Source organism: Podarcis vaucheri (genome assembly GCF_965113315.1).
Source record: "Podarcis vaucheri genome assembly, chromosome: 15".
Lineage (NCBI taxonomy): Eukaryota > Metazoa > Chordata > Lepidosauria > Squamata > Lacertidae > Podarcis > Podarcis vaucheri.
In genome coordinates this window covers 34,884,565-34,910,704 of record NC_138753.1, presented here as the reverse complement: position 1 = coordinate 34,910,704, position 26,140 = coordinate 34,884,565, and the positions used below count along the sequence as shown (strand labels likewise).

At 45.8% G+C, this 26,140-nt stretch overlaps 1 protein-coding gene across 8 annotated transcripts in view; it reads right to left on the bottom strand.

Moving 5' to 3' along the window:
- Positions 1–26,140, bottom strand: part of PKNOX2 (PBX/knotted 1 homeobox 2) — a 456,445-nt gene that overhangs the window by 136,994 nt on the left and 293,311 nt on the right. For all 8 annotated transcript variants that reach the window (XM_082200515.1, XM_082200522.1, XM_082200517.1 and 5 more), the window contains one exon: positions 14,015–14,123. In XM_082200515.1, coding sequence (XP_082056641.1) covers positions 14,015–14,098 — 84 coding nt within the window. In that variant the 5' untranslated portion in view covers positions 14,099–14,123. The remainder of the gene's footprint in view (positions 1–14,014; positions 14,124–26,140) is intronic.

The following is a 26,140-nucleotide window of genomic DNA, read 5'->3' as shown; positions in this document are numbered from 1 at the left end:
CTAGACGAAGAGAATCGTGGAACGGATTCTTTTCGTCTTGCGAGGCACCACTGTACCTGACATTCAGAAGACATCTGAAGGCAGCCCTGTTCAGGGAAGTTTTTAATATGTGACATTTTAGTGTATTTTTCATCTTTGTTGGAAGCCGCCCACAGTGGCTGGGGAAACCCAGCCAGATGGGCGGGGTACAAATAATATATTATTATTATTATTATTATTATTATTATTATTATTATTATTATTCCACAGTGAGGACAGCTACACAGCGGGAACTGAGCATGGTGAGGGTTTGCCAAGCGTGCCTTCCTTACATGTTTCTCCCTTTCATTCTGAGTCTGAACATCTTCATAGCCCATGTATTCCATGCCTGAGACCATGCTATTTAAACAGGCTCTGGAGCTCAGGGCTGACTGCGGACTCCATCTTGCTAAAAGCTTGAGGACTTATTTATTTACAATGTATGTATAACCAGCTCTTCATTTACAGTCTAGGTGAAAGGGGCATGCATCTGTGTGCAAACGGATAAGCTGGGGATGTTGTGTGTATGTGTGCCTGAGTGAAAGGAACTGCGGGGGGTGGGCATGCTTACTTGTGGTTCGGGCCCCAGCCATTGCTAGCATGCCACCCAGAACACGTCAAGACAAAAACACCCCCACAAAGTAATTTTAGAATTTTGGAATGTGATCTGAAAAACAACCCAATGTAAGGAAGGAGCCCTTCAGAGCAGCTTAAAAGGCTACTCAAAATGTGTAACCAATATGCTGAGAGTATTTCAGTGTTCTTAATCTACAAAAATGTATATGGCTGCCTCTAAGGATGGATTAGGTTATTAATTTTTTTTTTAGGTTTATTGGACTGAGAGCACAAAGTCAGCTCAGCATTTCCAACAGTCTCATATATGCACGGTAATCGTCTTGGTTCCTGTTTATCCCAGTTTTGTCTCAGTCAGGCCTTTTTCTTCCTGGGTGTTTTTTAATTGCCTTGGTCCTAGGGCTATAAATCCAGGGAGAAGGGAACAATTTCCAGAATGCCAAGCAGCGCTTTCAGCTCATAAAAAGGGGATTTGTCAGCCGCAGCCAGATTAACAATGGTATGGGAAGGGCAACATGCTGGGTGACTTCTGCAAAAGGATCAGACCATTGCTAACATCATTGTCACCCTCCCTCATTTGTTAAAAAAGTATTGACCATAGGAATTATTGCATTAGCACATTTGCTCGACAGAAATGTTTAGAGAGGGCCTCGTGCACATGTACAATAATGGTGCGAGAGACACAGAGGCGTAGTGATCAGTAGAAGGGTAGGCAGTGGTGGCTTGTGCCCACAGACACTGGTGGAGCAGAAGGCAGGGAGCCCAGCAGTTGGTGGAACCAGAGCCAATGGCAGGGAGTGCTAACTAATGCTACTTTTGCCTTCCGCCTCGCTGCTGAGTTCTACAACAGCAGCACAGAGACTACGGCAGAGGAAGCTAACAGCCAGGGCCACCCATAAATAAGAAAGAAGTTAGGCAGCTAGGGACTGCCTGGAATTGGTGGAACAGCACCCCATTTGCCCTAGAGCAGTGGTTCTCAACCTGTTGGTCCCAAGATGTTGGATTACAAGTCCCATCATCCCTGACCACTGGTCATGCTGGCTAGGAATGATGGGAGTTGTAGTCCAACAACATCTGGGGACCCACAGGTTGAGAAACACTGCCCTAGAGGACCACCCACCACTGAGGACAGGGAATCGGTGGACCTGCATAGGTTGTCGAGCTACCACTGTCCATTGGCTATGCTGGCTGATGCTGATTTGAGTTGGGTGTCCAACCACAACTGGGGTGCTAGATGTTCCCCATCCCCAAATTTAAAAAATCAGGACCAAACTAGATGTGATGTTGTCATGTAGTTTGGCCTCTTTTTTGTTTGTTAATTTAACAAATAGCAATGCAGGCCCCCTCCCCCAAGAGCCAGAATGGGACCATGGCTTCAAGGGGGGAGGGATTTAACCCTTTGCACATGTCATGGTCCCAATCAGAATCGCCCACTCCATGCTGGTGATTCACAACGAAGGGAAAGCTCTTGTTGTCAACAATGGGACTTTTCCTTATATTGCAAATCCTGGTTTGTTCTTGCTAACCATTGTCGCTAGAGTTTTGATGACGTGAGATACTATGGCTTGTTTAGAACCAGAAGTTCAAGCTGTCAATCACCTCTGTGAAGGAGACTGTGTTAGTCTGAGGCTCTTGTAAACCATAATGGATAGTGTTGGAGGTATGATTATGATGGAGTGAAATTTTGCTCAATGGTTTTTTCAATGGTTAAGATTGCAAAAAAAATTCCATAATTGTAATGTAACACAGATATACTTTTTCTGGCATCTTAAAACACAACTTACAGTTGTTTTCAGCTTCTCTGCAATCTTTCCCACTTGAACTCCCACCCTCAAATGAAAGCTGAGATTCGCCTAATTTTAGCAGCTGGTGTGTTCTGAAAAAAATATCTAGAATCAAGAGAATTGGAAAGACTGCATAAATATGAAATATCCCTGGTATGAGAACTTGATCATGCAAGCTTAATATTTGCTTTCCTTTCCCTAAACAAAACAAAAATAATTCGACTCTCTGCAGTGAGTTTGAGAAGTATAGGCTGGGGACACCTATTTTTCCATGGTGAAAAATATCTTGGTAAGTATTTTCAGTGATTTACAAGAATTGAGGCCTCTTTATGTGGCCAGTTATACTTGGATTAAAATAACTGGATTCATTTTTGACTGTGTTTTGTCTATGCCAGCTTTTTCAAACCTGGTGGTTTCCAGATGTTTTGGACCCCAACTCCTACCAGTTACAGGAAGCACGCCCAATTGGTCAGAGGGGACTGGAGTTGTAGTCCAACGACACCTGGAGGGCACAGTTTGTAGAACACTTGTCTACACAAACACAGGAATATAGGAACATGGGAAGCTGCCTTATATTGAGTCAGATCATTGGTCTATCCTGACTGGTATGGGTCTCTGATGTTTCAGAAAGGAGCCTTTCTCAGTCTTAGCTGGAGATGTCAGGGATTGAATCTGGGGAGTTCTGCAAGCACAGCATGGGATCTGCTGCTGAATATTGTGTCACCTCTGACAAAAACAGGTAGAAACACAAAAGAAAGAGTGCAGGGGCTTAATGCATGAGTATAAGGCTTCTGCACATCTCTTATCAATAAGCTGAGATATGATCATCTGAACTGGGCCTAGTGAACATGGAGAGATCTGGTTTTACCATGTTCCAGAGACTCTGAACTTGAAAGAGACCCAGAATTACCCTAAGACTCTTGTTAGAATTCCTGCTCTGTGATTGCAGTCATGGGATTGTTTATCACATGACGGTATATGTTTTGACTCCACAAAGTGGGAAGTGACAGAGACACGATGTCTGTGTTACTGTGTTCCGTGAAGTGGGACAATTGTCCTTTGTTTTGTTTCTCTTTGCTGTCTGATGCTAGAGAGAGAGGGAGCCATGTTGCAGTGCCCCGTGTGTGTTTATATGTAAATAAATGTAGATTAGCCAAAATGCTGAGTTGCTGAGGTTCTGTTACGCATGATGCACAAACTCTGCGGATCCCTAAGTGTGCCGGTGTCAGTTGGCATCGGTCGCTGTGATGTTTGGGCTGAAGAAAGCTTTTGAAGCTCCAGAACGAAAGACTAGGAGGGAGGGAACATGCCAGTTGGGCATGTGTCTCTGCCAGGGTCCTACTCGAGTGTAGGCCGAGCTCCTGACCTTGGCCTCTGAGTAAAAGAATAATGAGGGCTTAAAAGTCACTAGCTCAAATGTTAGTAGCCTAAGGGCTTCACCAGGATCTACTGGGTGTCGTGCAGGTACGCGTCCCAGTCGCTGAGAGTCTACAGCTGTCTTTTATAGGCTTGTATCTTTTACAGTTCTCCAAGGAGAGCATTAACTTGGGAATGCAGCAGTGTCTCCTTTCAGCTGGCCAGTCTCCAGCTCCCCTCCTCTGAGCCATTTCCTCTCAGGCAATGTAAATGCCAACCTAAGAAAGCTTTCCTGCTCATGCCAAGGTCTGGAAAGAAACTGCTTCTGGGGTTTCAAGGCAGGACTTACAAAAAAGGGAGCAAGAAAGTGTGGCTGGCTGTTTCGCAGAGTCGGGGGTGGGGATGGGAGGAATTAATTGCCTTTGAGTCTCTCTCAAGCTATTTGTGAAGGTGTGCGAATGTTGTTCACATGGGGCAGACTGCCTCAGAGCGAACGTATGTACTATTTTGGTTTTTGCGGAATGTTCAGAACCATTGTGCACATTTGATTCATTCGCTGATTTTGTCTATACAGTGGTACCTCAGGTTACAAACGTTTCAGGTTACAATCACTTCGGGTTACAAACTCCGCTAACCCGGAAGTAGTACCTTGGGTTGTGAACTTTGCCTCAGGATGAGAACGGAAATCATGCGCCGGCGGCGCGGCGGCAGTGGAAGGCCCCAATAGCAAAAGTGCGCCTCAGATTAAGAACAGTTTTGGGTTAAGAACAGACCTCCAGAACAAATTAAGTTCGTAACCCGAGGTACCACTGTATTATGATCATTTTATTATTTTCATTGCTTTAAAGTCCAGGTTGTTTTTTTTAAAAAAAAATCAGGATTTTTTGTACCATCAAGGTTTTTTAATATAAAAAATCAAGCAATATATAAATCAATGGGGCCTTCAACAAAATGTTGTAGAACAGAGTACAGTGGTGCCTCGCAAGACAAAAAGAATCCGTTCCGTTCTTCGTCTAGCGGTTTTTTTCGTCTTGTGAAGCAAGCCCATTGAAGGATTAGTGGATTAGCGCTATTAGCACTATTAGAGGCTTTTAGCGGCTTATCTGCTGATCGGATCAGCTGATAAGCGGCTTAGTGCTATTAGCGGCTTTTAGCTGCTTTTAGCTGCTTTTAGCGGCTTATCTGCTGATTGGATCAGCTGATAAGCGGCTTAGCGGCTTAGAAAAAGGGAGGGGGGAGAGAAAACAACCCGCAGGAACTCGCAAGACATTGTCGTCTTGCAAAGCAAGCCCATAGGAGATTCGTTTTGCGAAGCACCTCCAAAACGGAAAACTCTTTCGTCTAGCGAGTTTTCCGTCTTGCGAGGCATTCGTCTTGCGGGGCACCACTGTACTCCTGTTCTGGGTTCCAGACATCTGACATTGCCTCTTCTAAGACCACACATGCCGTTCCCACTCTGCCAATAGCTGGTCAGCAGTCCACACTTACTAAGTATGCTTAGTATTCCTTGGGATGCTTTGCAGTGTCTCTCCCTTAGGTCCCCCCCCCCTTTTAGGTCACCAAAAGCTTTGGGTTCCTCCAAGCCAGCTGCTGATATCCGTCCCCTGCTGGGTGTGAATGGTGCCGATTTGGCTCCATAAGGATCTGCATTTGCAGAGCTGAGTTCACTATTTGTATACACTGGCGGTGGAAGGGGGCGGGGGGAAGGCACCCCCCCGGCACCACAATCCCGGTGGGGTGCCATTGCGGCTGCCCCCCCTGCGCTGGTCACCACGCCCCCTCAGGCAGCACACCACACCCCCAGGACACGCACGCCCCTGTGGGTGGCACGCCACACCCCCGGGATGCACACCTTCCATGCCCCCGCTTTCGCTCCGCCACTGTTTGTATAATAGTAATAATAATAATAATTTTTTATTATCCCGCCCTCCCCAGCCAAAGCCGGGCTCAGAGCGGCTAACAACAGTAAAGGAATACAGCATTCTAAAATCAATTCATTCTAAAATCAGTTCAAAATCAAATTGATGGTAACCATTGGGCTAGATTTCTGTGAGGATTACCAAAGGAGGGGGTCAGGCTGTGCCCTGGCCAAAGGCCTGGTGGAACAGCTCTGTCTTGCAGGCCCTGCGGAAAGATGCCAAGTCCCGCAGGGCCCTAGTCTCTTGTGACAGAGCGTTCCACCAGATCGGAGCCACAGCAAAAAAAGCCCTGCTCTGGTTGAGGCCAGCCTAACCTCCCTGTGGCCCGGGACCAACAAGATGTTTTTGTTTGAAGACCATAAGGTCCTCCATGGGACATACCATAGGTATGAGGGTCCTAGGCCTATAGAGATCTGGTTCTTCTAAATGCTTAGCAGGGTTTAGAGATACCACTGAACTCCTCTGTGTTGATTTTGTGTAAGCTGCCTTGTGTCCCTTTGTATAAAGGCGGGGCATAAACTGATAAGTCACCATCCTCTAGCGGGGATGTTTACAGAATTCTCAACATCTGAATTTCTCTCCAGAGTTGAGCTTTCAAATAACCTCATTTCGTTTACTGACCCATCTTACTTTTGCTTCGATTGCTAGTCTTTCTCGGGGCTCTTGCATACCGTATTTTTCGCACCATTGGACGCACCGGACAATAGGACGCACTTTGTTTTAGAGGGGGGAGAACAAGGGGGAAAAAATCTCCCCCTCTCTGCCCAGCGCCCCTTCAGTGAAGCGGCAGGAGGCGCTGCACAAAGAGGGGGAGAACTTTCCCCTCTTGTTTTCCTGCTCTAAAACAAGGTGCCGTTTAAGGTGCCGTTCAGGCGGCTACCTTGGAAGCCTGGAGAGCGAGAGGGGTCGGTGTGCACTGACCCCTCTCACTCTCCAGGCTTCAGGTTCCTTTCGACCTGCTCTTTGGGGCTGGCGGGGGGAAGCCCACCACCAGCCCCAAAGAGCAGGTCAGGGAGCAGCGGAAAGGCGCAGCGGAGAGGCTCCTGCCATAGCCGCGCGTCACCTCTCCAGCCGGGAGAGGGTCGCGGGGCTACGGCGTCTTCGCTCCATAGGACGCACACACATTTCCCCTTCATTTTTGAAGGGGAAAAAGTGCGTCCTATAGAGCGAAAAATACGGTATGTGCCTCATATTTTGGCTTCAGTTGCCTCCAGCTCATTCTCAACTCCCCCCTCCTTTCCACCTCAGCCACTTGTGAGCAGTGACAAACCATAACACATGGACACACATGAAAAATTGGGTTGCTGCAATGCACCCTATATTTGGGACTTACCTTGTGCTTGATCTGAATTCTGCAGTTAGTGCAGAATGCTACAGCTTGATTGCTGACAGGAGTGAGGCCTGTCGGCTTATAAACCCCCCCCCCCTGATCATAATTCTGCACTAGTTGCTAATTTGCTACTGGGCCAAATTCCAGGTATTACTGTTAGCATATGAAGTCCTGAACAAACTGGGACCAGTTTATTGCCTTACCCACATATTCCCATTCAACCGTTTGCCACATAATATCCCTTCTACCCATTGTAAGAACGTGATCTCTTAATGTGGCAACCCCCTAATATTAATATGAAGCAATCATCTTTGCTGTACAGTCGTACCTTGGTTCTCGAACTTAATCCGTTCCAGGAGTCCGTTTGACTCCTGAAACTGTTCAAAAACCAAGGTGTGGTTTCCGATTGGCTGCAGGAGCTTCCTGCAGCCAATCAGAAGCCTCATTGGATTTTTGGGTTCCAAAAAAGTTCGCAAAACGGAACACTTACTTCCAGGTTTGCGGTGTTCAGGAGCCAAAACGTATGAGTACCAAGGCATCCAAGAACCAAGGTATGACTGTACTGTTTTTGATGCTTGCTAAAAACATTTTTGTCTAGACAAGCCTACCTAGATGTTCAGAAAGTTGATGTGAGGTTTTAATGTGTTTTTACTTCATTGCTGCTTTTAATTTTCTGAAACTTTCAAGGTGGTCAATTCTTCTTGTTGATAATTTGATTGCTTTACCTTTTTTCCCTAAACTGCTTTGAGGTTGCTGTTTTTTTCCCTTACAATCAAGCAGTATATAAATTTTACAAAACAAACAGGAAGATGGGAGCAGGGCCTAGTTTTTGGAGAGAATGTGGAAATGGTAGACAGAAGGCTCCATAAAGGGAAGCTTCCTCGAAGGAGTTGCTTATATTGCCAGTCTAAAATAGCTGCTTCACTCTCTTACCCTCATGCTACATGTTTTGCATTCACACTGTGGATGTGGGAAAGGCAAAAGCCAATTTAAGCCTCATGTGTGAAAACTGCCTTAACAGTCTTTCAGTGCCAGTTTATATGGATCAAAAAATAGGGAAGATGTTGAATTCTCTAGTACTAAAAATTTGCAGCAGATTTTTTTTTTTTTTTTGAGTGCGAGAAGTGGGGTCTGCTTTGGAAAGATTCCTGTTCCAATCGGGAACCCCAACTTTAGGGAACCCCAACTGCTTCTGCAAAGTCTGAATAAATTTCATGAGTTTCTCCCTGTTGTACTGTTTTATGATGTTGATGTTTTAAAGGTAAAGGTAAAGGGACCCCTGACCATTAGGTCCAGTCGTGGACGACTCTGGGGTTGCGGTGCTCATCTCGCTTTATTGCCCCAGGGAGCCGGCGTACAGCTTCCGGGTTATGTGGCCAGCATGACTAAGCTGCTTCTGGCGAACCAGAGCAGCCCACGGAAACACCATTTACCTTCCTGCTGGAGTGGTACCTATTTATCTACTTGCACTTGGACGTGCTTTCGAACTGCTAGGTGGGCAGGAGCAGGGACCAAGCAACAGGAGCTCACCTCGTCGCGGGGATTTGAACCACCGACCTTCTGATCGGTAAGTCCTAGGCTCTGTGGTTTAACCCACAGCGCCACCCGCGTCCCTTATCTGATGTTTCATCTGCCTACAATTTTAATTTGGTAGAGTTCTTAATACTTGGGCACTCATGTTATTTTCTGTACACTCCCTGTGACCACGAGGAGAAGGGCATTATGTAAATATTTATAAGAATCAAAACAAAACAAAACAGGTTGCATGAGCTTATGAAGACTGCGCTAAGGCTTTCTGAGCCCTGCAAATATGATGACAACGATATTGTCAACAACCTAAATGAGTATGTACTACATTTAGGTCCCCACCCCCAGGACTTCACAATCTACAACTGTAGCAAAGCAGAATTGATTTATTCTAGGGGGTCTGTAACATTTTTTTTAAAAAATAAAACCCACCAGGACCCTTATCTGTAATAAAAGCGAGGGTGCTATCATCTGTTTATTGACTAAATGTGGAGTTTTTAATCAATCAATTAAACTATGACAAAGCAATAATTTTGGAGAATAAAAGCATGTTTTCATTTTCTTTGATGCTGAGTGCATATATCTGAAAAGGCTCCCTGTGTGAGTGTAATGGTATATTGCCTCTTCTATGGCAGTGCCTTCTATCTGCATTCTTACATTATTATATTTAAAACAATTATTAGGTTGTGTGTATATATATAGATACATACATACATACACATATACATACACACACATCTATCATCTATCTATCTATCTATCTATCTATCATCTATCTATCATCTATCTATCTATCTATCATCTATCTATCTATCTATCTATCTATCATCTATCTATCATCTATCTATCATCTATCCAATCTATCATCTCTCTCTCTCTCTCTCTCTCTCTCTCTCTCTCTCTCTCTGTAGCCCAATTAATTAGGAATTCCGTTTAGTGGCCTTTTAATCATAGAATTGTAGAGATGGAAGGTTTCTAATCAATTGAATTGATCAAATCTAATCAATCGCCACTCTACAAAAACCCCCAGAGGTAAACACTGCCTGCAGATGTGATATCTGATCAATGAAAGTTGCAAATGTGCCATTAGCTAGGGATGCAAAGATCAGTCTATTTCAAGTCATGTCAGTTTCACATGTATTCATTCATAAGTTTGTTTTGTTCTATTTCCACATAAATCAGTAATTTAAAGAACGTACAAAAAGTGTATTAAAATATGCACCTGATCACAAAGATACTATTTAAATACCCTAGTTTTCCTTGGGGAGGGCAGCTAGCTTGGGCTTTATGCATCCTATCACATTTATTTCTAACTCATTTTGATTTGTGTTTCGGGCAGAGTATTATATTGCAAAAATTTAGGGATGGGAAAATTCCAAAGGACAGACCTGGATCAAAATGGGGGGGGGGGAGAGAATGTGTGTGTTCTGGGCAGCAGCGGTGGCAAAGCCATATTCTGCATGGAATAGAGAGGAGAGAGGCATGTTGCAGCACATGCTCAGTGACCCCTTGTGTCCCAACTGGGTTCCCCTTATCAGAAGAAGCGGGTAGACTCAATTTTACTTCATGGTGGTGCTGTGGGTTAAAGCACAGAGCCTAGGACTTGCCGATCAGAAGGTCGGTGGTTTGAATCCCCGCGACGGGGTGAGCTCCCATTGCTCAGTCCCTGCTCCTGCCAACCTAGCAGTTTGAAAGCACGTCAAAGTGCAAGTAGATAAATAGGTACTGCTCTGGCGGAAGGTAAATGGTGTTTCCATGCGCTGCTCTGGTTTACCAGAAGCAGCTTAGTCATGCTGGCCACATGACCCGGAAGCTGTACGCCGGCTCCCTCGGCCAATAAAGCGAGATGAGTGCCGCAACCCCAGAGTCGGCCACGACTGGACCTAATGGTCAGGGGCCCCTTTACCCTTTACCTTAACCCATTTTGATGTGCAGGATCTTCTCATGAAAGCCCCTATAGGCAAACCCTCAGGAGGAATTCACAGTCACCCCCCCGGCAGAGGCGGATTTAGGGGAGCACAATTGGTTTGGTTGCACTGGGCATGGAGCCTCGGGGGCGCAGTGGGGTACGGCACAACTATGACTTAGAAAGGAGTGCAAGAGGTGGAGGGCACTGAATTTTGGTGTTACACAGGGCACCCCTGAAATTTGAGACCCCAAGGTCTACTGCTGCCCCAAGAAGAGCCCAAAACTTTCAGGCAGCTGTTCATCTACTTTGTATATAAATTTATATATGGTGCCTGCTCAGGGCCAGATTTAGCTTTGATGAGGGCTTCAGCTACTGAAGGTAATGGGGCCCTTTATATGTTCAGCTGTCCTTTGTCAACAACAAATTGTTGCTCCTTTTGTGTTGAATATATGCTATATGGTAAGTTATGGACCTAATAGTTATCTAAAGCCATTTGCACATAACAAAATATGTATTTTATCAAAGTAAAGGTTGAACTGAAATACAATTAACAAGAACTATATTAATAGTGAAAAACAATTAAGAAGAAGTATATTTTGGGGGGCACCCCAAGAGAGTGGGGCCCTAAGCTACAGCTGGTTTAGCTTATATGTAAATCTGGCATTGCACCCTCTCTCTCTCTCTCTCTCTCTCTCTCTCTCTCTCTCTCTCTCACACACACACACACACACACACACAACAACAAACAACAAATAGCCATTTTAGTAGGATCCAGTAGGTTAGCAAAGCAAAGGGTGATGCAGCTGTCAGCATGCCAGACTTTGGCTGGGTGAGACCTGGGTTCACATCTCTGATGTTTAGTGGGTAATCTGTGGCCAGGCATTATCTGAGCATAGCCCACACCGCAAGGCTCTTATTAGGAGGGAGAAGTGAAATGCCCACACCTGTGTATACCACCATGAGCTCAGGTACTCTAGCAAATAATGCTATTGCTACCTGTTCTGAAGAAAAAAGGAAGACCTGGAGCTGTGATCCCATTGCATCCTTCCTCTGCTACACTGCTGCTTAATGGTCTTCCTTCTTTCGCCAAATTTTTATTAGGCATTACAAATATAGCCATCATAAGACATCGATATATACATTTTAAAAATATATACAAGTTTTTAAAATACAGTGGTACCTCGGGTTACATACGCTTCAGGTTACATATGCTTCAGGTTACAGACTCCGCTAACCCAGAAATAGTGCTTCAGGTTAAGAACTTTGCTTCAGGGTGAGAACAGAAATTGTGCTCCAGCGGCGCAGTGGCAGCGGGAGGCCCCATTAGCTAAAGTGGTACCTCAGGTTAAGAACAGTTTCAGGTTAAGAATGGACCTCCGGAACGAATTAAGTACTTAACCCGAGGTACCACTATATATACAAAGCAAGAGCCATATAAAAATGCAATGATGGCGATGTTCATTGAGGTTTCTTCCCGCCATTCACCACTCTAAGAGATACTATTGACAAAAACTCAGTGGCCCTTGCAGTTACTTCCGGGTTAATGTCAGAGAGATAGAATCTAATATTTTCAATGGTCTTATGGGGGTTATGAATATCACTTCACTTACTGAAATCAAAAACAAAGTTCAGTAAGATAAAATATATAGAAAACCTCTAAAAAAATATAGAAAACTCAAGCACTGCATTAGAATATTAACAACCTGAAAATTTATCCCCTAAGCTGGCTAACTCACCACATCATCTAGGCAGACTAACCCACTGGGTGAATTCTCCCTGACCAGGTTACATATAATTCCCCCCTCCCCATTTTACCATTTTAACAAGAAGAGCAGTTGGGCTGAAACATGTTTAGCTTTCAACAAATTTCATTGTCATCTATTGGTCCTATTAGGTTGTTGATCAGGCACTGACCCACCTGATCAAGTCAGTTTGTTTTTGTATTTCAATAATTTTGCCTATATCTTAATATTCTTATTTTGGATTAAAGTTGCACTTAACTTTTCTATATAATTTACAAGCATTCTATATCTTTTATTCTCCAGCTTTTGCATCAGCATATTCTTGAGTGTGAAAATATCAGAAAGAACTATTGCCTTTTGCAGTCTCGTATGTAATATATAACTACGTTATTATTATTTTTAATGCACACTTAGAAGTGACAGAGATGAACAAGCCCTTGCAAAGGTGAATGAGATTTGGTTTCTCAAGTAATTGAAAGGTTTCTAAAACTCCTATCTATTAATCCACTTGTGTAAGTAGATAATAAATGTGTGGGCCATGTTTTCCTTTTATCTGTTCACCACCCTCTGCTATGAACAGAAACACAAAAGATGGTGGACTATTATATTCAGACATGGACCCTTATAGGTAAGCACCATTCTGAAATTAAGAGAATTTCCTCCTGCTGAAATTCCTGAATAAGCATAACACTCCTGAAAAAGTGGAGTGTTGTTTAAAGAGTGCTTAAGCACTCCATTTCGCGGTGGTGGTGGGGAGGGACTTTGCCTTTATTGGATGAACTTGGCAATTGGCATTCACAACAGCAGACCTAGCCAGAAAAGCAAAGCAGAACTCCTTCGACGCTGAGCGACGATACTTGACATAGACTTCGCTCCAAATCACAAGATGATAACCTCCTCCTTCTTTCCCTAGTACAGTTTCACTTGGCATTTGGCAGTAATAGAGTTACAAAGAGATTTTATGCTAGTGCTGAGTGTCTGATTCCATCCCAACCTCCTACAAAGTTGCCAACCCTTTGCAAGTGGCAAAATTGGGAGGTGGCCATTTTGGCAAAACTGGGGGAAGCCAGAAGCAATGTCTATTCAGGCATTGTGGCTGGTGGTAGGCATTGGGTTTCCTCCCGGCTCATGGAACCCTTACAGGAAGCCCTGCTCTCACATTGAACGGCCTCCAAGTGATGCCATGCAATGCCCAGTTCCAAATCCAATCAGAGTGAAGGCAATTATTCCTGCCTCACCGCCAACCCTAAGACAGGAGTCCCACAGCCTACATCCAGTCCTCAAGGTCTCTCTATCAGGTCCTGGGGATGCTATGAGTGGAATAGCTCAATCAGTAAAGCATGAGACTCCTAATCTCAGGGTTGCGGGTTTGGGCCCCATGTTGGGCAAAGCATTCCTGCATTACAGGAAGTTGGACTAGATGACGCTCGTGCTCCCTTCCAACTCTGTGATTCTATGATTCCCAGGCCACACTCCTTTCCCATCGGCCATACCATCTCTCACTAGGCCACACACCCCTTGAGTGCTTTTGCCATTCTGGAATGTGTTATAATGCCTCTTCCTTACCTGGAATAAGAATTCAGAAATGTGCATTTGTGTGTGTGTGTGTGTGTGTGTGTGTGTGTGTGTACTCCTTTTCTGTGACTAATTTTATTAAGACAGCATCTTGGAGGCCTTATGCTTAGAGCAGAATGGCAGGATACAAATATACATGTAAATAAATGCATGCACGCAGTACACACAGAGAGAGAGACACACCCCACTTTTTCTGCTCTTTTCCTCCGCTGAAAAGTTGCTGTTGGAATGTTTTAAAGGGGCAGCAGGAGGTGAGGGGAAGAGTTTAACAGCACACTCACCTGTTGGGTTTCTTGATAAGGGGGAGGGGGCACAGTCTGTGTGGCCATCATTGTCAGAGCTGGCGCTGGGGAGACATGTTGCATCCTGGGGTTGATTCACATCTAGAACCTGTTGGTGGGAGAAAGTTCAACTTGGGTTAAGGAACCGCAGAAGGAAGAGGACAGAAGGAAGCACGACACACATGCCAAAAGCTCAGGAAGACAACCGACAACCGGTGGTGCCGTGAGGTAATGACTGAAGAGTCTGAAGGGGCTCTCTTTGTGTCGTAACATGTATGGCGAATATGATAAATTGTGTCTGAGTGCCCTCCTGCTCTCTCTGCTGAGTAGGAATCCTGTAAATCTGCCTAAAAGACCTGTCCTGAGTGCTCCACTCTCAGCCACACCAAATTAACCCATCATGAAACATCAGAGGAAGAAGAAAGCACAATGTCAACATCTGCTTGTGGCTCTTAGGAGCAGTTGACCCTTGAAAGGTATGCAAAACTCAAAACAGCAAATGCTCTCTGCATGAGGACATGCCTACAGGTAACAGTCCAAATGTAATTTAATTTAAAATATTTCTTCTGCAGGCACACATTTATTCAGCGATTCTCTGCCAACCATTCCATCATAACCACACACACACACACACACACACAGAGAGAGAGATGGAGCTGCACTGATGGGTCTGAAATGGCCAGAATGGCATGGGGAGAGGATGCCCGCAAAGAGGTGCCTTCATAGAATGGTGCCCATAGAACATGTCCAGCAATGCCTCTGATGTTGTCATGCGCTGGAGAACATCTTCCTCATACCTCCATGCATTAGTTCGAAGGCCTGACAGTGAACACTCATGTCAAGGGCAAAGGTAAAGGTAAAGGTAAAGGGACCCCTGACTGTTAAGTCCAGTCACAAACGCTCATCTTGCTTTATTGGCCGAGGGAGCTGGTGTATAGCTTCCGGGTCATGTGGCCAGCATGACTAAGCCACTTCTGGAGAACCAGAGCAGCACACGGAAACAGTGTTTACCTTTCCGCCAGAGCGGTACCTATTTATCTACTTGCACTTTGACGTGCTTTCGAATTGCTAGGTTGGCAGGAGCAGGGACTGAGCAACGGGAGCTTACCCAGTCGTGGGGATTCGAACCACCGACCTTCTGATCGGCAAGCCCTAGGCTCAGTGGTTTAGACCACAGTGCCACCCATGTCCCTTTTCATGTCCGGGGTAGGGGAAGGCTAGTTTCTCATTGAGCCAGTGTGGTGTAGTAGTTAAGAGCAGTGGACTCGGAATCTAGTGAACCGGGTTCGCGTCTCCGCTCCTCCACATGCAGCTGCTGGGTGACCTTGGGCTAGTCACACTTCTTTGAAGTCTCTCAGCCTCACTCACCTCACAGAGTGTTTATTGTGGGGGAGGAAGGGAAAGGAGATTGTTAGCTCCTTTGAGACTCCTTAAGGGGAGTGAAAGGTGGGGTATCAAGTCCAAACTCCTCTTCTTTCACACAGAAACCAAATATTTTTTCATCTCATCTGGATCAGAACAAATTCAACATTCCCAAAGATAAATCTACACTTGATGTCTTGATTACAGGTTGAGTTTTCACACCACATGAGCCAGATCTCTAGTGGTGCAGCAATAAAACTGCTAGCACATTTGTAAAGCTAAGCAGGGTCTGGTATGGTTTCAAATTGGATGGGAGACCATGTGAAGAGATTCCTGCATGTTTGGGTGCTGGACTAGATGATCCTTGGGGTCCCTACCCAACTCTACAATTCTGTGGTTCTACCTCAAACACAAGGCTATTCAGCAAAATCAGTTTGCTTGTTCAACTGAAAAACATCCCAAAATATTTGGATGAGACCCACAAATTACTCATTCTGATCCTTTTTCAGCAGAATGATGGCAGAATAAAATATCAGGTCTTTATTGTCTTTCATCAACAAAGAAGAATTCTCGCTGGCTTCCAAGGTCTGTTCTAATTAATATCTAGGGTACCAAAACTCTTCAGATTATTCCCTCAAGATTCCGTGTTAAATTATCTACACTTGCTGACTCAAAGTTTAATTTTAGCTGGTGTAGCTCTATGCCCTCTTTTGTTAAAAGTGGTGAAAGGTTCCTTATTTCCACACAGACTCAGTCATGAACCCAGAACCTGAGCATGTTCATACATTCAGGGCAAACACATGTGGGCTTCAAGTGAAGACCCAGCCCCATAATGTCCTCATGCACATAAGCTCTACTTCAGACCTTTTGCATTTGGCACTAAGCTTTGAAGGGGGATTTTAAGTGAGGAATGAGGAACTCTGGTAACAGAGGGTTCCAGATCATGGGATGGATTCTAGACACATCCACAATCCACCTTCACATTGAATGCAAAGGTTCAGAATGGAGACAACATTTGTTGGTGGACATTAATGAGATGACCTTGATGCCTGTTCAGTCTCCTTGTCCAGGTGCTATTACATCCTGGCTTCTTTCTAAGGGCTTTTGATCTTCAATCTGGATTTGGACTAGGCAGTCTTTCAAGCAGAAGACTCCTTCAAACACAGGACTGTTCTCCAACAGCTCTTTGGGACATTTGGCTACCCTGTGGCACCATGATTCATGGGCGGCATTCTGCTTACCTTTTTCTGTTCTGATAATGGGAAGCAAGCTGCACCAATGTATGGATGGAGAAAGAACTAATGCAGGATCAAGCCCTGGCAGATGTGGACTTCAGGGCTCCGGAAGCTTGATGGCTAAATAAGCCCTCCTTGTTAGAGGCAGTACGACTCTGAACACCACTTGTGGAGGGAAGCAGCAAGAGAGGGCTGGCATTCATTCCTTGCTTCCCAGAGGGCATCTAGTTGGCTAACTACAAGGATGCTGGATGAGATGGACCTATGGTGTGATCTAGTGGAGGTTGGCCCATTTGGGAAAATGGGGCACTGCACCACCAACCTCAGCCTGCCCTCAGCCAGCCCCCGCAGGCCTGCCTTCTTAATTACACTCAGTCTAGAGCAGCGGTTCTCAACCTGTTTGCCCCCCAGATGTTGTTGGACTACAACTCCCATCATCCCTGACCACCAGTCATGTTGGCTAGGAATGATGGGAGTTGTAGTCCAGCAACATCTGGGGACCCACAGGTTGAGAAATACTGGTCTAGAGGGTGGCACGTTTGTACTTACTGACCAGACCTTGCTGCTTCTTGCTTCTCATGACCTTGGACTTCGGCTTTCTTGACCCCCAGATGATCTGACTACGTGAATTGAGATATTCCTGACCTTAGGACTGGACTGGACCTTGTATATAGACTCTGCTTCCAGGCAAGTACCCCCCTGCTACTTGGCTGGCTGGCTGGCTTCTCCCTCCGCTGAGCTCTGCTGTGGCTGGCAGCACAGGACAAGGACAAATGTTGTTTCCAGCAACTGAAGGAGCCTGGAAACCCTGCTTAAGAAAGCTGGAGCCAGCTGGTTCTCATCAGGAGCAAGAAGGTGGATCAACAGCAGGTGGAGTCACTTCGCCTTCTGCTCTTTCCGGCTGCTGCTCAGCAGGTGAAGCCAACTTCTGGCCCATGACACCCTGCTTGCCATTGGCTCTGACTCCACCTTCTGCTTTATTGGCCGAGGGAGCCGGCTACAGCTTCCGGGTCATGTGGCCAGCATGACTAAGCCACTTCTGGCAAACCAGAGCAGTGCACGGAAATGCCGTTTACCTTCCCGCCGGAGCGGTACCTATTCATCTACTTGCACTTTGACATGCTTTCGAACTGCTAGGTTGGCAGGAGCAGGGACTGAGCAATGGGAGCCGACCTTCTGATCGGCAAGTCCTAAGCTCTGTGGTTTAACCCACAGCACCACCTGCTTCCCACCTGCCAGCCTACCAATCCCAAACAGCACTAGGCATGACTGAAGTGAGCTAGCAGGGCTCCCCTTAAATCCCTTATAGCAGTGTTTCCCAACCTTTTTTGGGCAAAGGCACACTTGTTTGATGAAAAAAATCTCGAGGCACACCACCATTACAGCCCCGTGACATCAGCGCGCAGCGTCACGCCGGGAGGGATGCACGAAAGTGTAAGTTTCAATTTTTTCCCTCCCCCTTGCCGGGGAACCTCCAAGCTTTGGGGGGGGGAGGAGGCAGCAAAGCGAGGCAGGAAGGAGAGCGCGGCTTGGCTGGGTGAGCTTTGGCAGGGGCAGGGAATGAGAGCCGCGAGGCGGGCGCTGCGGACGGAGGCGCTGCCCGCCGAGCTCGCAGGCAGCCAGGCAGGCAGACGGCGAGAGCCCCGCGCTGGGCGACCTCTCCTCGCCACCGCCGCCCCGCCTCTCGCCGCCCGACTCGCCCGCCTCCCTCCAGGCAACATCTCGCGGCACACCAGGCAACATCTCGCGGCACACTAGTGTGCCGCGGAACAGTGGTTGGGAAACACTGCCTTATAGTGCAACTTCTCCTGACATGCCTGGTCCTCACATGACTTGCGAATTATGTTTCTTTTTTTAAAATGGGAGTTGGATCTTCTATTTTGGGGCTGCTATTTTTGACCTCCCCTCCTCCCACAGAATACTGAAGTTTTCATAGCTTTGGTGTTGTTTTATGCCTTAGATGACAGAATGGTTTTGATTATTATTAATAAAGTACATTTTGAAAACAGGCTTGAAAAACAATGGGCTCATTAGAGAAGCATTCATTAGATCTTGTTGACATTAAACCCATTAGACCAATTAACATTCCATTAAATGGCACTGAGCCTTCCTCAGAGCACCAATGAGTTAATCTCTGCATCATGATAATTGCTCTGTGAGCATCTGAGAGGTGTATCCTCAAACGCCGGAATTAACGACAGGCCCTCCCCCCTGAGAAAAATAAACCAGGACTAATTGTGAAGCCTCAAGACACTCAGGGTAGGCAAAACAACAGATCCACACCATCTCCCTAGCAGTGGAGCAAATGTTTGCTTAAATCAATGACTGTATCATGTGTGAATGTTGCATTCTCCTCCGCTTAGAGCCATGCTGGTTGAGGCAGATGGGAGCTAGGAGTCCCACAACATCTGCAGAGCAATCTCTGATTTACAGGATCCAAAGTTTGTAGGAACATACAAGTTTGTGGGAACATGCAAGCAGGGCAGGTGGGGGGTTGGCCTTCAGAAGAAGAAGAAGAAATTACAATTATTCTGAGCAATACCAGTAAAGTGTTGTGGCATCCTATATTCTTATTTAGGGTGGCACCACTCAAGGAAGCTTACAACAATCATCTAAAAATTACAATATCATATGAGCAAGTAAAAAAAAAAAAACCCCAGCATTGTCTGCTTCATAAAATAGAAGATTGCTGGAGCCAGCCACACATCATGGAGCAAGCTGCTCCATTAGCTGGATGCAGCCACCAAAAAGGCCCTGTCTCTAATCCCACCCAGCCATGATTCCATCTTTTGCAGGACATGGAGAAGGGTTTCTGCTTCTGATTTTAAGGAATGGGCAGGATGGTATGGGAGGAAGTGATCCCTATGGTATTCTGAACTTAAGACATCTAGGGCTTTAAAGGTAATCCCCAAAACTTTGAACTGTACTCAGAAGCAAGCGCAACTTTTGCAGGGTCGGTGTAACATGATCCCAAGGGCAGGCACCCACCAGCATCTTTACAGACCTCAAAAATGAAGACATTTATTATGGCACAAGGTTTCGTGAACCAGAGTCCTCTTCATCATGAAGTTTGGTGCATCTACTGAAGTGGACTCTGGCTCCATGAAAGCTTATGCCATAGTAAATTTATTAGGATTGTATGCAAAGTAGTTTTAAGACAGTCATTCTGTTAGTTCTATCATCCCTCCCAGTTTCTCCCAGTTACACTCTGGGTTTTCCACCAAGTCTCCAGAGCAGATTTGGGGAGGGCATGTGGCTAACATTTCCTTGGCACAATCCTAAATCATAGTGCCAATGGAACATGGACATTGGATACAGTCCTTAGTCTTTTAAGATGCCACAAGACTCTTCCCACCCACCCTTCCCTGCAACAGATTATCATAGCTACCTCTCTGGGAATTACTCAAAGAGCAGTTCTAAATCCTGACATTATAAAAATAAAAAATAAAAAGAGGTTGAACTGTTCTTATCCCAAACAGAGTTTCATTCCAAGGTCTAATTTTATCCGTTGAGCATTTTTCTTCCTTTCTTTTCTTTTTAAAGGCACAAATTCTTTAGAGTTTAATTCATCTCTAGTTAATACAGCACTAATGAATTCTTGGCCATAAGCCCACATAGCTCTAAGTGAAGATAACGGCTATTCATATGCCGCAACTCTCAGCCGACTAAGAAGGAAGAAAGTCCCACTGAACATTGTGGTAGTTACTTCCAAGTAGGAATGTTTAGGATTTGGGCTATCAAGGGTTGGCTCCAAAGAACCCTCAGTTTGAAAAACACCCAGAAACTTCAACAGGTGCAGAACACAAGAAACCAGCTTGTTAAAAGACCAAGAGCCATGAGCATATTCAACCAGTGTTGGAAGATCTCCACCAGCTTCCAGTTTGTTTTCAGGCTCAATTCAGTGTTGATTTGGTCATTAAAACCCCAAACAACCTTCACCTTTACAGGGAACCAGACAGAGGGCCTTCTCGGTAGTGGCGCCCACCCTTCAGATGTGAAGGAAATAAGCAGCTATCTTCTCTTTAAAAGACATCTGAAGGCAGCCCTGTTTAGGGAAATATTTAATATTTAATGCTGTATTGTTTTTAATACTTGATTGGAAGCTGCCCAGAATGGCTGGGGAAACTCAGCCAGATGGGTGGGGTATAAATAATAAATTATTATTATTATTATTATTATTATTATTATTATTATTATTATTATTATTATTATTATTATTCTTCACCAACTTGGTCTCCTTCAGATGTATTGGACTACACTTCCCATCAGCCTCACCCAGCACAACATTTTCCTCTCCTTCCCTTTATCAGCCACACCAATACCCTGAGTAATAGTGTGAAGGGACACAAAAGCCCAGGGGACTATGGGAGTTTGCTACTACATGCTTATACCAATGTTTTAGAATGATAGCAAGGAGGTAAACAGCTGCAAGGACTGACAGTAGGTTTCTTACTGGGGCTTTGATGCTTCCTCCTGACGCCCAGATATAAATCCAATAGCTTAAAGAAACAACCAGACACCAAATTAGAATTTACCAAATTGTGATCAAGCTGCTGTATTGCAACTGAACAAGAAGTTCAGTTATACCTGTTTGGGGGATGAATGGAGACCATGGTTTCTTGTCCTATTAAAGCTGTTGATTCACTTAGCAATGCTAAGACGATTATGTCATCACCAATTACTGCTGCTGCGAAGGGTCACTGTGCTTATTTTGCATATAACTCCTATAATTGGATTGTCACAAACTTTTTGCATTTCATTACCATTTAATCCCAACCACTACGTTCACCTCTCTCATTTACACCTAGGTAAACCTGTCAGTTCAGGATTTCACTTCATGCATCTGCGGAAAGCTTATGCCATAATTAATTTGTTACTCTTTAGACTGCCTCAAGATTCTTTCCTGTTTTTCCCCCTTTCCTGTTTCCCTTAACCCAGCATCTCTGAAATCCCCACAGTTGCTTACTCTCCTCGAAGACAGGAGAAGAAGTGGGAGGAAAGTTGCTCAAGGGAGCAGAGCAGCTTCTAGCTACTACGTTCAGCTTAATTGTGGAGAACCACAGGTTTCCTCTGGGGAGTGCAGATCGGTTTGGCCTTGTATGCAAATGCTTGTACACAGGCTCCCTGCTAGCTTTTGCTAAAGATGTGTTTTCTTTCCAGTTTCAGGTGCTTCTCTAATGAGGAACAGGAAAAGAAGCTTGTGTTGTCTTTCTGTCTGGGATTCAGCCTTTACCAGTTGACCCTCTAACTTATTTTATTACATAAGGTGGGAAGGACTTCACACTTGGGGGCCAAACCTGGTCCCCAGGTCTCTCTGGCCAGTGGTGTAGCGTGGGGGGTGCCAGGGGTGCCGGCCGCACCGGGCGCAACATTTGGGGGGGCGCGTTTGGCCGGCCCTCCTCGAGGAAGCAGGAACCCCACTGTCCTCGGACCTCCTCCGAAGCCTGGCGGTGGGGCGGAGAGACCTTCTCCCCGCACCAGCCTTCGGAAGGCTGCTCCGAAGCCTGGCGGTGGGGCGGAGAGACCTTCTCCCCGTGCCAGCCTTCGGAAGGCTGTCCTGAAGACTTGTGGTGGGAGCAGTGGCGTAGCGTGGGGGGTGCAGGGGGGCCTGCTGCACCTGGCGCAACATCTGGGGGCGCGCGGAAGAGACTCGAGTGCTAAAATCCACGGGTTAGGGGGCGCAAATTACTTGCCTTGCCCCGGGTGCTGAGAACCCACGCTACGCCACTGTCTCTGGCTGGCCCTTGGGACTCACCCCAGGCCACCCCCCTCTTTGGCCACACCCTCTCTCCCTAAGCCACACCCCTCAGCAGTCTTACATTTCTCTCTGTCCCTGCCTGTGATGGCCTGGGATTTGGACTCGGAGGCTGAACCTGAGGGATCTCAGCCTGCACAGGATTCCCGGCCTCCAGAACCAGCTGAGCTGGGGCTGGGGCCTGAGCCTGAAGGGCCCTCACCTGTGCTGGACCCTCAGGTGCAGGCACCAGCTGAGTCTGCTCTGGCTCCTGAGGTGATGGCGGACCCATTGCCTGCAGGTGCCCCACTCTCAGCCCCGCCAGAGGAAGCTGAGGTTGCCTCTGGGTTCGGTAACCCTCCAGCCTCTCCTGAGCTGCAGAGGCTCAGGGCAGAGAGGCGGAGGGAACTAAGTTCCCACAGGAGGAAGGAGTGCTCACCTCCAGGTCAGGAGAGGCGAGTCACCAGAGGATCGGGGCTGCCCTATGACTCGGGGCAGATAAAAGCCGGCCAGCCCCAGTCCCAAGTTGCAGGAGCAACATTGTTGGTTGCTAGTTCCTGCCTGAACCCTGTCCTGCTTTCCTGCCTGAGCTCCTGACCCACCCTGGCTCCCTGCTTGCAAGCCTCTTCCTGACTTCACCCGACTCCCTGCCCTGCACCCAGCTTCAGCTACTACGGACTGCCTCCACGCTGCACCTTTGACCACGGACCGGACTTGGACCTCGCTTCTCGGGTAACCCACAGGACCACCACACTGCCCACCACTGCCATGTGGCCCCCAGAATGCTGCTCAGAAGGGAATGTGGCCCTCGCGCCGAAAAACACCCCCCCACTTGTTGTATCACTAGAGGTCAGCTTTTAATATGAAATGGAGGCATTAAGTGCCGATGCCAATTGAACAGTCAAAGCAGATGCAGAAAACCGGTGGCATTCAAGTTATTGTGGGATCACAGTTCCCATCATCCCTGACCATGCTGGTTGAGGCTGATGGGAGTTGGAGTCCAACAACGTTGGGAGGGTCACAGGTTCTGCCCGCAACTGAAAGTGTACAATCCCAGAGTTAGTCACATCAAATAGCCAGAATAACTCTGTATTTTACAGTTTAAATTCCGATGGTCTTACATGGAGGAATTCCTCGCCCTATATTGTAAGATATTTGGCCTCTTTAGTCTTTTTTAAATATAATTTGTGGGGCGGGTTTATGAACATGCCCTGTCTATAGGACATGCCCTTGAACATCTCCTCAGTCTTTTTAGGCAAGGGTCAATAAAACCATGGATTAGCTAACAGCTTTGTAACACCTTGAACCTTCTGAGTTCCTTTACTTGAGCCTTTTAAACTATGATTTTTGAACTTTCTTTTTTTCCTGGGTACTAATTTTCTCACCTTGAGTTCTACCTGCCTCTTGTTCAAACCTTCCGCACAGGAAAATTGCAAAGGCTGACATATTGATGGTTGAATTTTATGTGAACCGCCTTAGGAAGAGTTTTATTGTCAGAGGGCGGTACAGATATTTATTAAATCGATCGATATTGCATTTTTATTTCTGTGAAAGGCTTTGTCTCCTGATTTATTTTAAGCAGTTGGATTAGGTCAGTTTTATTTGTTTCATGGATTGATCAATAGTTTTCATTTATTTACCTACTGATATGGCTACTTGTAATTGTTCCTATTATGCTTTTTGAACTGTTATATTTATTATCGTTCATCTGATGTTTTTGGAACCACTTCAGGCATGCAAATAAAAGGATATATTGAAGAAACATCTCCTGTCCAGGATCTTTTGTAGAATTAAAAACAACAACAACAACAACATTAAGAACATTTGTATTGTTTTATGGTATTTTCTGCTCTGCCTTGATATATTTTACATGATTTATACCTATTTTTAATGAATAAAATATAAAGAAATAAAAAGAGCCCTGCCAGATCAGAGTAAAAGTCTATCTAGTTCAGTACATTGTGTCCCATAACTAGCTAAGCAGATGTCTCTGGGAAGTCCAAAAGGAGGTAGAGATGGAGAAATGTTTTAATTTCAGTTTCTTCCAGTTTCTCACTTTTCAATCTTAAATTCAGTTCTTCACATTTCCACAGCAAATTGCAGTTAAAAAGCAACACAAAGTTCCTCACTAAAATTTGTCAGCATTTTAGCGTGCGTTCCTCCTGTTGAACACACCATTGTATGCTTTCAACGTCTGTATTCATTCCTGCAAGCAATTCTCCATAATCTTAGGCATTTTTGTATGTACAGTGGTACCTAGGTTTACAAACTTAATCCATTCCGGAAGTCTGTTCTTAAACCAAAGCCATTCTTAAACAGAGGCGCGCTTTCCCTAATGAGGCCTCCCACCACTGGTGCCATTCCACCGTTTGGCTTCCATTCGTAGACCAAGGTAAAGTTCGCTAACTGGAACACTACTTCCGGTTTTGTGGAGTTCTTATACCGAATAGTTTGTAAACAGGGCTGTTCTTAAACCGAGGTACCACTGTATATGCATGTTGGTACACACTACATGTTGGGATGCGGGTGGCACTGTGGGTTAAATCACAGAGCCTAGGGCTTGCCAATCAGAAGATCGGCAGTTCGAATCCCCACAATGGGGTGAGCTCCTGTTGCTCGGTCCCTGCTCCTGCCAACCTAGCAGTTCGAAAGCACATCAAAGTGCAAGTAGATAAATAGGTACCGCTCTGGCGGGAAGGTAAACGGTGTTTCTGTGCGCTGCTCTGGTTCGCCAGAAGCGGCTTATTCATGCTGGCCACATGACCCGGAAGCTGTATGCCGGCTCCCTCGGCCAATAAAGCGAGATGAGCGCCGCAACCCCAGAATCGGTCATGACTGGACCTAATGGTCAGGGGTCCCTTTACCTTTACACACTGCTTGGTCAGAGAACTGCATTGCAAAATGTGGAGGAATGCAAATTTCGAAGGATAGTTCATGTTTCACTTTGTGCATTGGTTCGAGAAGAGCGAATTTGGTAGTTTCTCATTAATAATAAAAAAAACCATAATTCGCGCCCGCAACCCTAAAACCAGGGCAGGGGCAACAGTTCTCTCCCACTTGTGATCAGTTGCAACTGGCATTCAGTAGCATACTGTCTCTGATACTAGAATATTGTATGCTGGTCTCTGGGAAATCTAGAAAGGCTTTATCATCACTAAGTGAACTTTTCAAATATCTTGCTCTTTAGAAGAATAACTTGTAACTCAAGTCGTTTTTGGAAAGCAAGGAGCAGAACTCCCCTCCAGCAATTTGGTGCTCCCCCCAATCTTCTTATGCTTTGTAAGTGGGGAGGGATGCGATCCTGACAAAGAAGAGGAATGTGACACCTGCATTATACATTCAAAGCACGGTGATATCATTTTTAAATAGTCATGGCTTGCTCCCAAAAGAATATTGGGAGCTGTAGTTTGTTCAAGGTTCTGAGAGTTGTTAGGGGACTTGTATTCCCTTCACAGAGCTACAGTTCCCAGAGTGGTTTAATAATCAGTCCCAGGGAACTCTGGGAACTGCAGCTCTGTGAGGACAAAGGGTCCTCTTAACAACTCCAAGCATCTTTAACTAATTACTGATGACTGGGTGTGGCTGCCGAGACCACATAACACCAGTCCTGAAAGACCTACCTTGGCTGCCAGTATGTTTCTGGGCACAATTCAAAGTGTTGGCGATGACCTTTAAAGCCCTAAACAGCCTCAGCCCAGTATACCTGAAGGAGCGTCTCCACCCCCATCGTCCAGCCCGGGCACTGAGGTCCAGCGCCAAGGGCCTTCTGGCGGTTCCCTCACTGAGAGAAGCGAG